At 62.4% G+C, this 15006-nt stretch overlaps 1 protein-coding gene across 1 annotated transcript; it reads left to right on the top strand.

The window, feature by feature from the left end:
- Window positions 1-2741: 2741 nt before the first annotated feature.
- Window positions 2742-14952, top strand: CCHCR1 (coiled-coil alpha-helical rod protein 1). The gene is made up of 17 exons (XM_065416108.1): window positions 2742-2811; window positions 3545-3782; window positions 3910-4462; window positions 4682-4803; window positions 4888-5005; window positions 5212-5322; window positions 5460-5603; window positions 9130-9240; window positions 11625-11731; window positions 12100-12212; window positions 12553-12631; window positions 12876-13000; window positions 13183-13371; window positions 13858-13959; window positions 14083-14234; window positions 14364-14499; window positions 14831-14952. Exons 1-17 carry the CDS (start codon window positions 2742-2744, stop codon window positions 14950-14952), a joined length of 2592 nt encoding a protein of 863 aa, XP_065272180.1.
- The last annotated feature ends 54 nt before the right edge of the window (window positions 14953-15006 follow it).

Below are 15006 nucleotides of genomic sequence, written 5' to 3'. Positions count from 1 at the left end.
CCTAAGGCTGGTTTCTTCCCTTGATAATAAACATCCGGCTCCTCTCCCGCTGCCTCCCTCCCCTCCCTCCCGCATTTTCCTGGTGTGGTGTGGGTTTGCATCCCATGCATTGGTGCACGGCTGTTAATGAGTTAAACTTTTACTGCAAAATAAAAGCTGCTTTAATGACAATAATGTTGCCCCCTGACCTTCGGGCAGTTCTGTCTCTACACTGGGAGCTCTATTTTCTCTTATTCCCGTGATCGGGCGCTGGGATCTTTCCTGCCACGATGAACTATGAGCCCGAGTCAGAGTTGGCCCTGCAGAGCGGGATCGGCCCAGAAGAGAGGTCGGCTGGAGCTAGGCAAGATACTCAGACGTGAGTCTGAGCTTCCTTCCATGATGCAGTGCCAGAGGCCAGGGTATCAGGCAGGAAAAAACAAATCAGAATCACAGAAACATAGAACTGGCAGGGACCTCAAGAGGTCATCAAGTCCAGTCCCCTGCACTCAGGGCAGGACCAAGCACCATCTAGACCTTCTGGCTTTTGTAACATGGGTAGAGGGTTCTGTTTTGTGTCCTGGGCTTTTACTGGTTTTAGAGAATGGGACATGGGGCCTGTCCCCTCTAGGAGGCCCTGGCTCCCGTCTGGCCCCAGGGCAGAGACTGGCTGGCTCTGGGGGGCAGGGAATGGGGCATGGGGCCTGTCCCCTCTGGGGGGCACCAGCTCCCATCCAGCCCAGGTTGGTGCTGTGTCTGGTCACTGGTTGTCTCCCAGGTGAAGTGGCCCTGGGCTGGCTCCCAGGAAGGCAGCACCCGTACGACTCAAACTCTACCAGCCGTGGGCACTGATCAGAACCGGGCCCCTTGGCCGGCAGCCCCCGCAGAGCAGCCAAGGACTGAGGGGGCCGTGGAAAGTAAGCCCCCCCCATGGGGCAAGGGGGCTGGGTGTGCAACAGGAGGGGGACACTTTGCCCCATCCAGGCTGCCCCCGCTCTGGCGGGGAGACACACAGGCCTCCAGGCTACAAGGACGAACCCCTCAGGGGTCTGGATCTGGGCCAGGGGAAGGTTTGAAGCTGGGTCTCCGTGGGGCATGAGCCCCCTGGGGGGATGAGGTTTAAGGGAGGAGCAACCAGAGGGGATGGTTTAGACACCAGAGGGCGTCACAAGCTAACAGGAGTGAATCCACTTCAGCAGGCGCTGGCTACTGGCCTCGCCCTGAGCCCGGCTGGCTGGTGGGTCTGCAGAGGGGCTGTCTACAGTATTGACCCAGCTGAGGTGCAGGGGGAAGAATCACCGGACGCCTGGGTTCACTGCAAGCAAAGCTTTATTGAGTCGGCCCCACACAGAGAACGGCAGGGAAGAGACTCCTCCACGTGGTGTTTCATCTGCTTTGGATACAGCTCAGCACCTCCAGGGAGCCGGGGACCGCCGTTGCATGGCTGATTGCCTGCTGAATCTGGATTAGTTAATTCAGATTAAGCCCCCCACCCATCCCTGTTGTGTGGTTTATTCCATTTTAGTATAAGTCTGAGTGGAAATGAACATAGAGCGAAACTAAACTGGAATAAACCATTCAATCTGCATTAAGGGCATCCACATAGAGGGTTAATCTGGTTTAATTAAACCGGAGCAGGTCTCCATGTAGACAAACCCAATGGGTCAGTGCAGCTAAGCGCTAGAGTTACTTATCGGCAAACACAGGCGCTCCCAGTCCCAGGCTTGCGGGAAGGATCCCTGAGCCCAGCAGCGCGGGCATCCCGGCATCCCGCTCCTCCTCAATCCTCCCGCCCTGGCCTCCTACAGCTGTGATTGGTCAGCACTGCCTGGGGGCGGAGACCCTGGCTCCCGTTTTCCCCGCTGATTGGTCATTGCTGCCTGAGGCCGTATGTCCCCCCCGCTGATTCCTCCCCTCGGCGCGGATTGGTTAGTTGGAGGAAAGGGGAGAGCCTCGCTATGACCCCGCCCCCTGTCCGCTGATTGGCTCGTTCGGGTTCCCGCGGGTCCGTGGCGCGAGGGGGGCTGTTGGTCTCGCGAGGTTTCCCCGCAGCCCGGCGTGGGGAGCTGGAGGAAGTAGGGTGTGGAGAGGTGTGGACCCCGAACCAGACTCCCGGCGTGCCCCGCGCGGGGGGGGGAGGGAACCAGACTCCCGGTGTGCCCCGCGCGTGCGGGAGGGGGACCAGACTCTCCCGGCGTGCCCTGCGCGGGGGGGGGGAACCAGACTCCCGGCGTGCCCCGCGCGTGCGGGAGGGGGACCAGACTCTCCCGGCGTGCCCTGCGCGGGGGGGGGGGAACCAGACTCCCGGCGTGCCCCGCGCGTGCAGGAGGGGGACCAGACTCCCGGCGTGCCCCGCGCGGGGGGAGGGGGGGGACCATTCTCCCGGCGTGCCCCGCGCTGGGGGGGGGGGGGAGGGACCAGACTCCCGGCGTGCCGCGCGCGGGGGGAGGGAACCAGACTCCCGGCGTGCCCCGCGCGGGGGGAGGGGGGGACCATTCTCCCGGCGTGCCCCGCGCTGTGGGGGGGGGGGGGAGGGAACCAGACTCCCGGCGTGCCCCGCGCGGGGGGGGACTGTGGGGGATGGGAATGGGGGGGGGGAGCTGCCTTGCTAGGTGCTGTGTGGCAGCTCGGGATGTTTTTGTAGGGTCTATCATAAGTCCCCAGGCTGCAGCAGCCGCCCGGTGGGCACTTGGCTGGGGGAGAGAGACGAGCCAGTCTGTTCCCCTCTAGCGACAGGGAGTCGTCCGGCCGCCCGCAGGACAATGGACAAAAGGGAAGAATCCAGGGGTCTCCTGGACCCACCGGCCGCCTTCGGAGCCCCCAGACTCCCCGGTAACATCCACAGCTCTGAGAGTCCCCTCAGCCCAGCACCACACGCTGCCGTCTCGGACGCCTGGATCCCATTCCCCATCTCCAGCACCGTAGGGATGAGCCCCATGCATTGCTATCCCAGACACCTGGGTCCCATTCCCCATCTCCAGCACCGTAGGGATGAGCCCCATGCATTGCTATCCCGGACACCTGGGTCCCATTCCCCATCTCCAGCACCGTAGGGACGAGCCCCATGCATTGCTATCCCGGACACCTGGGTCCCATTCCCCATCTCCAGCACCGTAGGGACGAGCCCCATGCATTGCTATCCCGGACACCTGGGTCCCATTCCCCATCTCCAGCACCGTAGGGACGAGCCCCATGCATTGCTATCCCGGACACCTGGGTCCCATGCCCCATCTCCAGCACCGTAGGGATGAGCCCCATGCATTGCTATCCTGGACACCTGGGTCCCATTCCCCATCTCCAGCACCGTAGGGACGAGCCCCATGCATTGCTATCCCGGACACCTGGGTCCCATTCCCCATCTCCAGCATCCTAGGGATGAGCCCCATGCATTGCTATCCCGGACACCTGGGTCCCATGCCCCATCTCCAGCACCGTAGGGATGAGCCCCATGCATTGCTATCCCGGACACCTGGGTCCCATTCCCCATCTCCAGCATCCTAGGGATGAGCCCCATGCATTGCCATTCCAGACACCTGGGTGCCATTCCGTGTCATTTCTCCCATAGGTCCTAGGGGGCTGATCCCTCCCTCCCATTTCCAGAGCCGGTCAGCGCCTCCCCTGGCTGCTTCTGGAGCGGCGCCCTGGAGGGCCGGGCCGCCCTGCTGGCAGCCCCAGGAGCTCACGGAGCTGAGGCAGGAGAACCAGCGCCTCCGAGATGAGCTGCACAGATGGGCAGCAGGGGGCGCCAGGGCACCCAGGGGGAGGGCAGGAGCGGAAACGGAGGAGCCTGGAGCTAGGACCAGGTAAAAGGCCGTATCCCATTCCCCACTCCCCTGAGCCAGCCAGTCTCTCCCCCGCCCTCCAGCAGCAGGATCGGAGCCAGTCCCCTAGAGGTGAAAGGCCCCACGTCCATCTCTCCCTCCCCTGCAGGTCCCTGGACAGGGAAGCGGAGCCCCCAGCTGCCCGTCACGCCCTGGCCATATCCCAGCAGGCCGAGCTCATTTCCCACCAGCTCCACGAGATCCAGCGGCTGGAGGCGGAGCTAGCTGGGCTCCGAGCTGCCGCCCTCCAGCAGGAGGCCACGGTGGCCGCCAGGGAAAGCACCGTGGCCTGTCTGCAGGGGGAGCTGGAGCAGCTGAGGGGGAGGAGCCAGGCTGAGAACAAGGCCCTGAGGGCAGAGCTAGAGGAGCAGAAGAGGCGTGGCCAGGCAGAAGTTACTGCCCTGAAGGCAGAGTTGGAAGAGCTGAGGAGGCGTGGCCAAGCAGAAACTAATGCCCTGAGGGCGGAGCTAGAGGAGCTGAGGAGGCGTGGCCAAGCAGAAGCTGATGCCCTGAGGGCGGAGCTAGAAGTGGCCGCTGAGCAGCACCAGCAGGAGCTGGCGGTGGCGCGGGGGGAGCTGCAGGCGGCGCTGGAGGAAGGGAAGGCCCAGACCCAGAGGGCGACAGAGCGCCTGCAGGGGGCGCTGGGGGAGCACCAGGCTGAGGTGAGTGCGGGGCTGGGAGCCAGGACTCCTGGGTTCTATCCCCGGCTCTGGGAGGGGAGTGGGGTCTGGTGGGTTAGAGCAGGGGGGCTGGGAGCCAGGACTCCTTGGTTCTATCCCCGGCTCTGGGAGGGGGGTGGGGGCTGGCGGGTTAGAGCAGGCGGGGCAGGGAGCCAGGACTCCTGGGTTCTCTTCCCACCCAGGTCCCCTCTCTCCCCCCAGCTCTCCCGTCTCTGCGTGGCCCATGGGGCTGAAGTCGGCTCCCTGCGGCAGCGGGCCCTGCAGCTGGAGCAGGAGCTGGAGGCGAGGGCACGGGAGCGCCAGAGCCTGCAGGAGCAGCTCAGGTAGGAACGGCTGCGGGATGGCGCCCCCTGGAGGCAGGAAGCCCCTGTCCCCATGTGTCAACCCCCTGCTTTCTCCCCCCGCAGCACGGCCCAGGCGGAGCTGGCCTCCCAGCAGGCTCTGCTGCAGCAGCTGCGGACCTACATGGGGGAGCAGGGGAGCGGGCTGGGCCCCGAGAGGCAGCAGCTACTCGGCCAGGTGCAGGTGAGGAGGGGGGGCTCTGGAGGGGCGAGCTACACATGGGCCGTTCCTATTGCATCCTGCAGGGGGCAGGACTGATCCCCTCTCAGCAGGGGGCGCTGACACACATGGGGGGGACAGGACTGATCCCCCCAGCAGGGGGCACTGGCACACACAGGGACAAGACTGATCCCCAGCCGGGGGCGCTCACATCCTCCCCTTACCCCCAGTGCCTAGAAGGGGAGCGCGACGCCCTGAGGACGACGGCGGAGCTGCTGCAGCTCAGACTGGCCTCGCTCAGCGACATCCTGGCCCTGCAGGAGCTGGAGCTGACCAGGAAGGTAACGGCTCCCTGGCACCACTGGGTCGCTCTCCCCTGGCACCCAGGGCTGGCCCAGTTCCCCAGGGCAGCTCTAGGGGGCGCTGTGCTGTAGGGGGCTGCGCTGTAGCCTGGTGTTGACCCAATGTCTCCCTCCAGCCCTGTGACCCCCTGCAGCCCGAGCTGGCCCAGAAGAGCCAGTCCCTGCTGAGCCGCTGGCGGGAGAAGGTCTTTGCCCTCATGGTGCAGCTCAGATCCCAGGAGCTTGGCCACGTGGACGCCACCAACCTGCTCCAGAGGAAGGTGAGGGCCTGCTGGAGGGGAGCGGGGTCTAGTGCTGGGAGCAGGGGCCTGGGAGCCCGGACTCCTGGGTTCTATACTGGGAGAATTCTGCGCCAAAAAATGTAAAATTCTGCACACAATATTTGAAAATTCTCCCAAATTCTGCGTATTTGATTTGTCAAAATAACACAATAGAATCATGCCAGTTACAATTATTTTGGTCATTTATTTCAAACTATCTGTCAGCGAGTATGCCTGTAACAATACAGACCCAACCAAAAAAGATGCTGGTAATTTGTTTTGACAAATAGATTCCTTACGAGGCGTATTAATACACAACTTTGTATAATTCTTCTAAATGACACTACAGAGCTGTATTTCCTGCCCCCGTCAGAAGCAGTGCAAATGCCTGGGGGAGTCAGGGGTAACGGAGGAGCTGAGGGAGAGGGAAGGAGCCAGGAGGGTGTTGGGTGTGGGTGGGAGGTTTTTCTTTGGGGGGGGGGATTGTTAGGGAGTTGGGTAGCCTCCCCCATGCAGACCCTGGCTGACCCCGAGCCTCTCCCATTCAGTCAGGCACATCTGCCCGTGTCCCTGCACCCCGCATCCCATGGGTCTCTGTAGCCCCCCGTCCCCAGGCTCAAAGCTGTCATCCCATGCCCCAGTCTGTGCCCCCCTCTAGCCATTCTGAACCCCAGTCTGTGACCCCCCCCAGTAGCTCTGTGTGACCCGCTCTGTCCTAACCTGGCTCTGCCAGCAGGGTGCTGTGATCAACTCCACTGCAGGGGAATTCTGCAGAACTGGGCATCGAATTTTGTATTTTCTGTCATAAAATACATTTTGCCTAAGAAGTGCTGCAGTTCCGCCTTTTTCCCACCAGAGGGCGCTGTGGCGCTAGAACGCAGCATAGAATCATGGGACTGGACGGGACCTCGAGAGGTCATCTAGTCCAGTCCCCTGCACTCAAGGCAGGACTAAGTATTACCTAGACCATCCCTGGCAGGTGTTTGTCTGACCTGCTCTTAAAAATCCCCAATGATGGAGATTCCACAGCCTCCCTAGGCAATTTATTCCAGTGCTTCACCACCCTGACAGTTAGGAAGTTTTTCCTAATGTCCAACCTAAACCTCCTTTGCTGCAATTTAAGCCCATTGCTTCTTGTCCTATCCTCAGAGGCTAAGAACAATTCTTCTCCCTCCTCCTTGTAACAACCTTTTATGTACTTGAAAACGGTTATCATGTCCCCTCTCAGTCTTCTCTTCTCCAGCCTAAACAAACCCAGTTTTTTCAATCTTCCCTCAGAGGTCATGTTTTCTAGACCTTTCATCATTTTTGTTGCTCTTCTCTGGACTTTCTCCAATTTGTCCACATCTTTCCTGAAATGTGGCACCCAGAACTGGACACAATACTCCAGTTGAGGCCTAATCAGTGCAGAGTAGAGCGGAAGAATGACTTCTTGTGTCTTGCTTACAACACTCCTGTTAATACATCCCAGAATGATGTTCGCTTTTTTTGCAATAGTGTTACACTGTTGACTCATATTTAGCTTGTGATTCACTATAACCCCCAGATCCCTTTCCTCAGTACTCCTTCCTAGGCAGTCATTTCCCATTCTGTATGTGTGCAACTGATTCCTTCCTAAGTGGAGTACTTTGCATTTGTCCTTATTGAATTTCATCCTATTTTCCTCAGACCATTTCTCCAGTTTGTCCAGATCATTTTGAATTCTCATCCTGTCCTCCAAAGCACTTGCAACCCCTCCCAGCTTGGTATCGTCCACAAACTTTATAGGTGTGCTCTCTATGCCATTATCTAAATCGTTGATGAAGACATTGAACAGAACCGGACCCAGAACTGATCCCTGTGGAACCCCACTCGTTATGCCCTTCCAGCATGACTGTGAACCGCTGATGATTTCTCTCTGGGAATGCAACAGAGGGTCCTGTGGCACCTTTAAGACTAACAGAAGTATTGGGAGCATAAGCTTTCGTGGGTAAGAACCTCACTTCTTCAGAAGATCTGAAGAAGTGAGGTTCTTACCCACAAAAGCTTATGCTCCCAATACTTCTGTTAGTCTTAAAGGTGCCACAGGACCCTCTGTTGCTTTTTACAGATTCAGACTAACACGGCTACCCCTCTGATCTCTGGGAATGGTTTTCCAACCAGTTCTGCACCCACCTTATAGTAGCTCCATCTAGGTTGTATTTCCATAGTTTGTTTATGAGAAGGTCATGCGAGACAGTATCAAAAGCTTTACTAAAGTCAAGATATTCCCCATCTACTACTTCCCCCCATCCACAAACTTTCTTTGACAGGGTAACAAGCCATCAGGTTGGTTTGACACGATTTGTTCTTGACAAATCCAGGCTGACTGTTACTTATCACCTTATTATCTTCTAGATGTTTGCAAATTGATTGCTTAGTTATTTGCTCCATTATCTTTCCAGGTACAGAGTTAAGCTGTAATTCCCCAGGTTGTCCTTATTTCCCTTTTTATAGATGGGCACTATATTTGCCCTTTTCCAGTCTTCTGGAATGTCTCCCGTCTTCCATGACTTTTCAAAGATAATCGCTAATGGCTCAGATATTTCCTCAGTCAGCTCCTTGAGTATTCTAGGAGGCATTTCATCAGGCCCTGGTGACTTGAAGACATCTAATTTGTCCAAGTAATTTTTAACTTGTTCTTTCCCTATTTTAGCCCCTGATCCTACCCCGTTTTCACTGGCATTCACTATGTTAGACGTCCAATCATCACCAACCTTCTTGGTGAAAACCGAAACAAAGAAGTCATTAAGTACCTCTGCCATTTCCACACTTCGTTATTGTTTCCCCCCCTCATTGAGTAACGGGCCTACCCTGTCCTTGGTCTTCCTCTTGATTCAAATGTATTTGTAGACTATTTTCTTGTTACCTTTATGTCTCTAGCTAGTTTGTTCTGGTTTTGTGCCTTGGCCTTTCTAATTTTGTCCCTACAGACTTGTGTTATTTGCTTATATTCAGCCTTTGTAATTTGACCTAGTTTACACTTTTTGTAGGACTCTTTTTTGATTTTTAGATCACTGAAGATCTCCTGGTTAAGCCAGGGTGGTCTCTTGCCATCCTTCCTATCTTTCCTACACAGTGGGATAGTTTGCTCTTGCCCTTAATAATGTCTCTGAAAAACTGCCAGCTGTCTTCAATTGTGTTTCCCCTTAGACTTGCTTCCCATGGGATCTTACCTACCAGCTCCCTGAGTTTGCCGACGTCGCCTTCTCGAAATCCATTGTCTTATTGTGCTCTTGTCCCTCCTACCATTTCTTACAATCATGAACTCTTCCATTTCATGGTCACTTTCACCCAACCTGCCTTCCACTCAGTCTCAGGAAAGCAGCTGGCTGGTCTGGTGCCACAGTGCCCTCTGGTGGGCAAAAGGCGACACTGCAGCACTTCTTAGGCAAAATGTTTTTTGTACGGGAAAATACAACATTCTGCGAGACCGAGGGATTGGGCACGTCCGCAGACGCGCAGAATCCCCCCCGGAGTAGTTCAGTCCCCCACGCTCGCTCTCTAGGTCTCAGAGCTGCAGGGCGAAGTGGAGTCGAGGGACCAGAAGGTGGCGCTGCTGCTTCACAGTCTTCAGGATAAGATAGCTGAGGCCGACATGGAACGAGTGAACAACAAGGTTCGGTCCTGGCTCGAGGGTGCGGGAATGGGGCTTTTCCCCTCTAGGGGGCGCCGGCTCCCATCCAGCCCCAGGGCAGGGACTGGCTGGCTGAGGCGGGTGGGGGATGGCACCCTGGGGCGTGCTCTGGGGGGCGGGGAATGGGACATGGGGCAGGAAATGGCACCCCGGGACGGGCACTGGCTGGTTCAGGAGGTGGGGGATAGCACCCGGGGCGGGCACTGGCTGGCTCAGGGGGGTGGGGGAATGGCACCCCCGGGGCAGGGACTGGCTGGCTCAGGGGGGTGGGGGAATGGCACCCCCAGGGCAGGGACTGGCTGACTCGGGGGGTGGGGGATGGCACTCCCAGGGCAGGGACTGGCTGGTTCAGGAGGTGGGGGATTGCACCCGGGGTGGGCACTGGCTGGTTCAGGAGGTGGGGGATTGCACCCGGGGCGGGCACTGGCTGGCTCGGGGGGGCGGGGAATGGCACCCCGGGGCGGGCACTGGCTGGCTTAGGGGGTGGGGGATGGCACCCCAGGTCAGGGACTGGCTGATTCAGGGGGGCGGGGAATGGCACCCCGGGGCAGGCACTGGCTGGCTCTGGAGGTGAGGAAGGGCACTGGCTGGCTCGGGGGGTGGGGGGGGGAATGGCACCCCGGGGCGGGCGCTGGCTGGCTCGGGGGGGCGGGAATGGCACCCTGGGGTGTGCACTGGCTGGCTCAAGGGGGTGGGGGAATGGCACCCCCAGGGCAGGGACTGGCTGACTCGGGGGGTGGGGGATGGCACCCGAGGGCAGGCACTGGCTGACTTGGAGGGTGGGGGATGGCACCCGAGGGCAGGCACTGGCTGACTTGCGGGGTGGGGGATGGCACCCGAGGGCAGGCACTGGCTGGTTCAGGAGGTGGGGGATTGCACCCGGGGCGGACGCTGGCTGAGGGGGGTGGGGAATGGCACCCAGGGCAGGCACTGGCTGGTTCAGGAGGTGGGGGATTGCACCCGGGGCGGGCACTGGCTGGATCAGGAGGTGGGGGATTGCACCCGGGGCGGGCACTGGCTGGATCAGGAGGTGGGGGATTGCACCCGGGGCAGGCACTGGCTGGCTCGGGGGGGCGGGCAATGGCACCCCGGGGCGGGCGCTGGCTGAGAGGGGTGTGGGGAATGGCACCCCGGGGCGGACGCTGGCTGAGGGGGGTGGGGAATGGCACCCAGGGCAGGCACTGGCTGGTTCAGGAGGTGGGGAATGGCACCCCGGGGCAGGCACTGGCTGGCTCAGGGGGGTGGGGAATGGCACCCCGGGGCGGATGCTGGCTGGCTCTGGAGGTGAGGAATGGCACCCCGGGGCGGGCACTGGCTGGCTCAGGGGGGTGGGGAATGGCACCCCGGGGCGGGCGCTGGCTGGCTCGGGGGGGCGGGAATGGCACCCTGGGGTGTGCACTGGCTGGCTCAAGGGGGTGGGGGAATGGCACCCCCAGGGCAGGGACTGGCTGACTCGGGGGGTGGGGGATGGCACCCGAGGGCAGGCACTGGCTGACTTGGAGGGTGGGGGATGGCACCCGAGGGCAGGCACTGGCTGACTTGCGGGGTGGGGGATGGCACCCGAGGGCAGGCACTGGCTGGTTCAGGAGGTGGGGGATTGCACCCGGGGCGGACGCTGGCTGAGGGGGGTGGGGAATGGCACCCAGGGCAGGCACTGGCTGGTTCAGGAGGTGGGGGATTGCACCCGGGGCGGGCACTGGCTGGATCAGGAGGTGGGGGATTGCACCCGGGGCGGGCACTGGCTGGATCAGGAGGTGGGGGATTGCACCCGGGGCAGGCACTGGCTGGCTCGGGGGGGCGGGCAATGGCACCCCGGGGCGGGCGCTGGCTGAGAGGGGTGTGGGGAATGGCACCCCGGGGCGGACGCTGGCTGAGGGGGGTGGGGAATGGCACCCAGGGCAGGCACTGGCTGGTTCAGGAGGTGGGGAATGGCACCCCGGGGCAGGCACTGGCTGGCTCAGGGGGGTGGGGAATGGCACCCCGGGGCGGATGCTGGCTGGCTCTGGAGGTGAGGAATGGCACCCCGGGGCGGGCACTGGCTGGCTCAGGGGGGTGGGGAATGGCACCCCGGGGCGGACGCTGGCTGGCTCTGGAGGTGAGGAATGGCACCCCGGGGCGCGCGCTGGCTGAGGGGGGTGGGGAATGGCACCCGGGGCGGGCACTGGCTGGCTCGGGGGGTGGGGAAAGGCACCCCGGGGCGGACGCTGGCTGGCTCGGGGGGTGGGGAATGGCACCCCAGGGCAGGGACTGGCTGGCTCGGGGGGTGGGGAATGGCACCCCAGGGCGGGCGCTGGCTGGCTCAGGGGGGTGGGGAATGGCACCCCGGGGCAGGCGCTGGCTGGGATTGGCGCTCTGCTCCCTTGCAGACGCTCCGGGCTGAGCTGTCCCACCGAGAGGACTCAGGGCAGCGTCTCCAGCGCCGGGCGGAAGCGGCCGAGGGCGCCTTGCGGGGTCTTGTGGAGATCGTGAGGAGGTACCACTGGGGGGCGCTCTGCAGACAAACGGGGGGGCCCGGGGGAATAGAGGCCTTTCCCCTCTAGGGGGCACCGGCTTCGATCTGGCCCCACCAAGGATCCCTGGCTCTGATCTTGTCCCCCCATTAGCATGACCTTATAGCCAGCTGCTCCCGCCACACCCCTGCTACCCAGAATCCTTTGCTGCAGTGTTTTGGCATCTATGGACCATCAGCGGCTGGGGCTGGTGTGATTGAGGTCACAACCTCGACTGTTCCCTCATCCTCCCGTTCTGGGGTCGCAGGCCCGGCGGGTGGGAGGCGAAGTGTGTGATTGGTCAGGATGTGGAGGTCATGCCCTCTGACCCTCGGTCTTGTCCTGTCCACAGGCTCCATCAGCAGGTTGGGGGGCAGGAGGCGGAGCTGAAGGCGGCCGCATCGAACCTGGCGGGGCTGGGAAACCGAGTCACCTTCGCCGCCAAGAGAGTCGACACCATCCAAGGTGAGAGGGACGAACCGGAGCAGTGAATCCGACCGATGGGCCCATCTACCCCGGTATCCCGCCTGCCCCAGGGCAGACCTCCGGGCCTATCCAGCCCGGTGTCCTGGATCATATCTTCTGTGGGTCTCAACAGGATACATGATCCCCCTTCACTTCCTGTCCCAAACTTTTGAGCAGCGTCACTGTGCGGCTGTTGCCCAGCCACTCTGCCCCAGAGGTGGCTGCATTTCAGCGCCAGATGGGCCATCGCCTGCAGCATCCCTGTGGGGCTGTTCCCAGCCGCCCCGCCCCAGAGCTGGCTGCATCTCTGGGCCATAACTCTACATCTGTACGGTTGCAGGGCTGGTGTCTCGTAAAGTGGCCCTGGCTCGACTGCAGAGAGACGAGCAGCCCAAGGCTGCTGGCTCGGAGAACAACGGGTGAGTCCTGTCCAGCCCCACCCCACCCTGGGGACGGGAACCAGCCAATGGCACAGCGCTTATAGGGGTGCCACGAGGGAGTGGGGTCTAGTGGTTAGAGTGGGGGGGCTAGGAGCCATGACTCCTGGGTTCTCTCCCTGGCTCTGGGAGGGGAGTGGGGTCCAGTGGTTAGACCAAGGGGGGCTGGGAGCCAGGACTCCTGCAGGGGGCCGTCTGACTCCCTCGTTCCCCCCTTCCCTTCCAGCCCGTCCCACGAGGCTCTCCGGGCCGAGCTGGCCCTGCTGCACCAGGAGCGGGACCGTCTGGTGGCCGAGCTGAAGAAGGGGGCCCAGATCCTCGAGCAGCAGGTGGCCGAAGCCCGGGAGAAAGGTACGTGGGCCAGGTTGAGCTCGACGGCGCCCCCGGTGGCACAGGTGAAACCGCACCTGACAGTCTTTCCCCACCACTGGCTGGGGTTCGGCCCCTACTGGCCACAGCTGGAAGTGCAGGGAGGAGGCCCAAGGTCCCGGCAAGTTAATAACAAACCCGTCCCGTCTCCCATCTGGCCACAGCGGAGCTGGAGCTGCGGGAGGCGACGCGGAGCCTGCAGGGGGCGCTGGAGGAGAAGGAGGCAGCGGAGCGGGAGCGGCGGCAGCAGCAGGGGCAGCTGGAGGGGGCGCAGCGGGAGCTGCGGGAGAGCCTGGAGGAGGCTGAGGGGCTGAGACGGGAACTGGCTGGGCTGCGGCCTGAATATGAGAGAGGTACGGGGAGGGCTGGGGGCGGGGCATACTGCAGGGAGCGGGGAGGGGGCCAGCGGGGGTGCCATGCAGCGGGGAGGGGGTCAGCGGGGAGTACCATGCTGCGGGGAGGGGGGCGCCATGCTGTGGGGAGTGGAGTGGGGGGGGGATGCAAGAGGGGGGGGTCTGCGGGGAGTGGGGTGGGGGCTTGGTGGTAGGTGCCGGGCTACGGGGAGTGTGGCAGGGGTTCAGCAGGGGGCGCTGGGCTGCGGGGCAGGGGGGGATCAGCAGGGGGTGCCATGTGGGGAGTGGGTAAGCAGAGGGCGCCATGCTGCGGGGATTGGGGCGGGGGAACAGTGGGGGGCTGTGGGGAGCGGGGCAGGGGTTAGCAGGGGGTGCTGGGCTGGGGCGCGGGGGGCAGCAGGTGGCCCTCAGCTGCAGGGAGCAGTGGGGGTCAGAAGGGGGCGCTCTCCCCCGGCAGTCAGAGCTAACTCCCCCGTTCCCCCCCAGCCCTACAGGAGAAGGTGACGGAGGTGGAGACGCGGCTGCGTCAGGATCTCTCGGAGCTGGAGCAGAGGCTCAGCGAGGCCCGAAGGGAGCAGACAAAGGCCGGTGAGAGACGCCCCCGCCAGCGCCCCTCACTCCTGACGCCCGGCTAGCCCAGGCTCCTCCCACGGCTCCCCTGCTGGCCCTCACCCCCGCCCCGCCGCCCCCTCACCCGCCCTCTCCCCGCAGTGGTGGCCCTGCGTCAGGCCGAGCGCCAGGCGGCCCGGGACAGAGCCAGGAGCCAGGAGCTGGCGCGGCTGCAGGAGGAAGCCAAGCGGGAGGAGACTGGCCGGCTGGGGACGCGGCTCCAGGCGCTGGAGAGAGACAAGAACCTGCTGATGGTAGGTGCTGGCTTGGGGGTTGCCCCTGCCAGAGCCCCCCAGTGCCTGTCCACAGCCCCTGCTGTCCCAGGCCTGGGCTTCCCCGGGAGCCACGCGCACCCCCCTTCCTGACCCCGCCTCTCCCCCCAGGCCACGCTGCGGCAGGAGGGGCTCCTGGCCCAGTACAAGCGGAACCGGCTGGTGGCCCGGCGGGACCCAGGGGAGCCAGTAGGGACCGGCCAGCAGCCACCGCTGGGGAAACGGGGAGCCCGGCCTCCCTCCAAAGGTACCGACCAGCCTCCAGCCCCCCGCCGGGATCCCACCCAGGGCTATGGCCCAGCCAGAGTTTCCCTGCTAGGATCCCCCCACCCCACCTGGGCTGTGGCCCCCCTGCCTCCCCTCTGCCGGGATTCCACCCAGAGGCCCCCCAACCTCAGTCCCTTCAGCCTGGGCTATGGCCCCGCCTAGAGTTTCCCTGCTAAGATCCCCCTGCCCCACCTGGGCTGTGACCCCCCCCCCCGCCTTCCCCTCCCTCCTTCCAGGATTCCCACCCAGGCGGGGCTATGGCCCCCCGACCCTCACCTGCTACGATCTCCCCCATGCTGATCTCCCCTCAGAGACCCTGGCCGCGGTGCTGGACGACCTGCAGAGCCTCAGCACGGCCCTCCTGCGGGAGGAGGACGAGGAGACGCCGCCAGGGGAGGAAGGCAGCGCCGAGGATGAGGAGGGGCCGCCCTGATGTGGGGTGGTTTTCATGGATGTGGAATAAAGATCATTTGAATTAAACACGAAC

This window comes from Emys orbicularis, chromosome 13, assembly GCF_028017835.1.
Source record: "Emys orbicularis isolate rEmyOrb1 chromosome 13, rEmyOrb1.hap1, whole genome shotgun sequence".
NCBI lineage: Eukaryota > Metazoa > Chordata > Testudines > Emydidae > Emys > Emys orbicularis.
The sequence above is the reverse complement of the archived record's forward strand: the minus strand, read 5'-3'. Positions and strand labels throughout refer to the sequence as shown.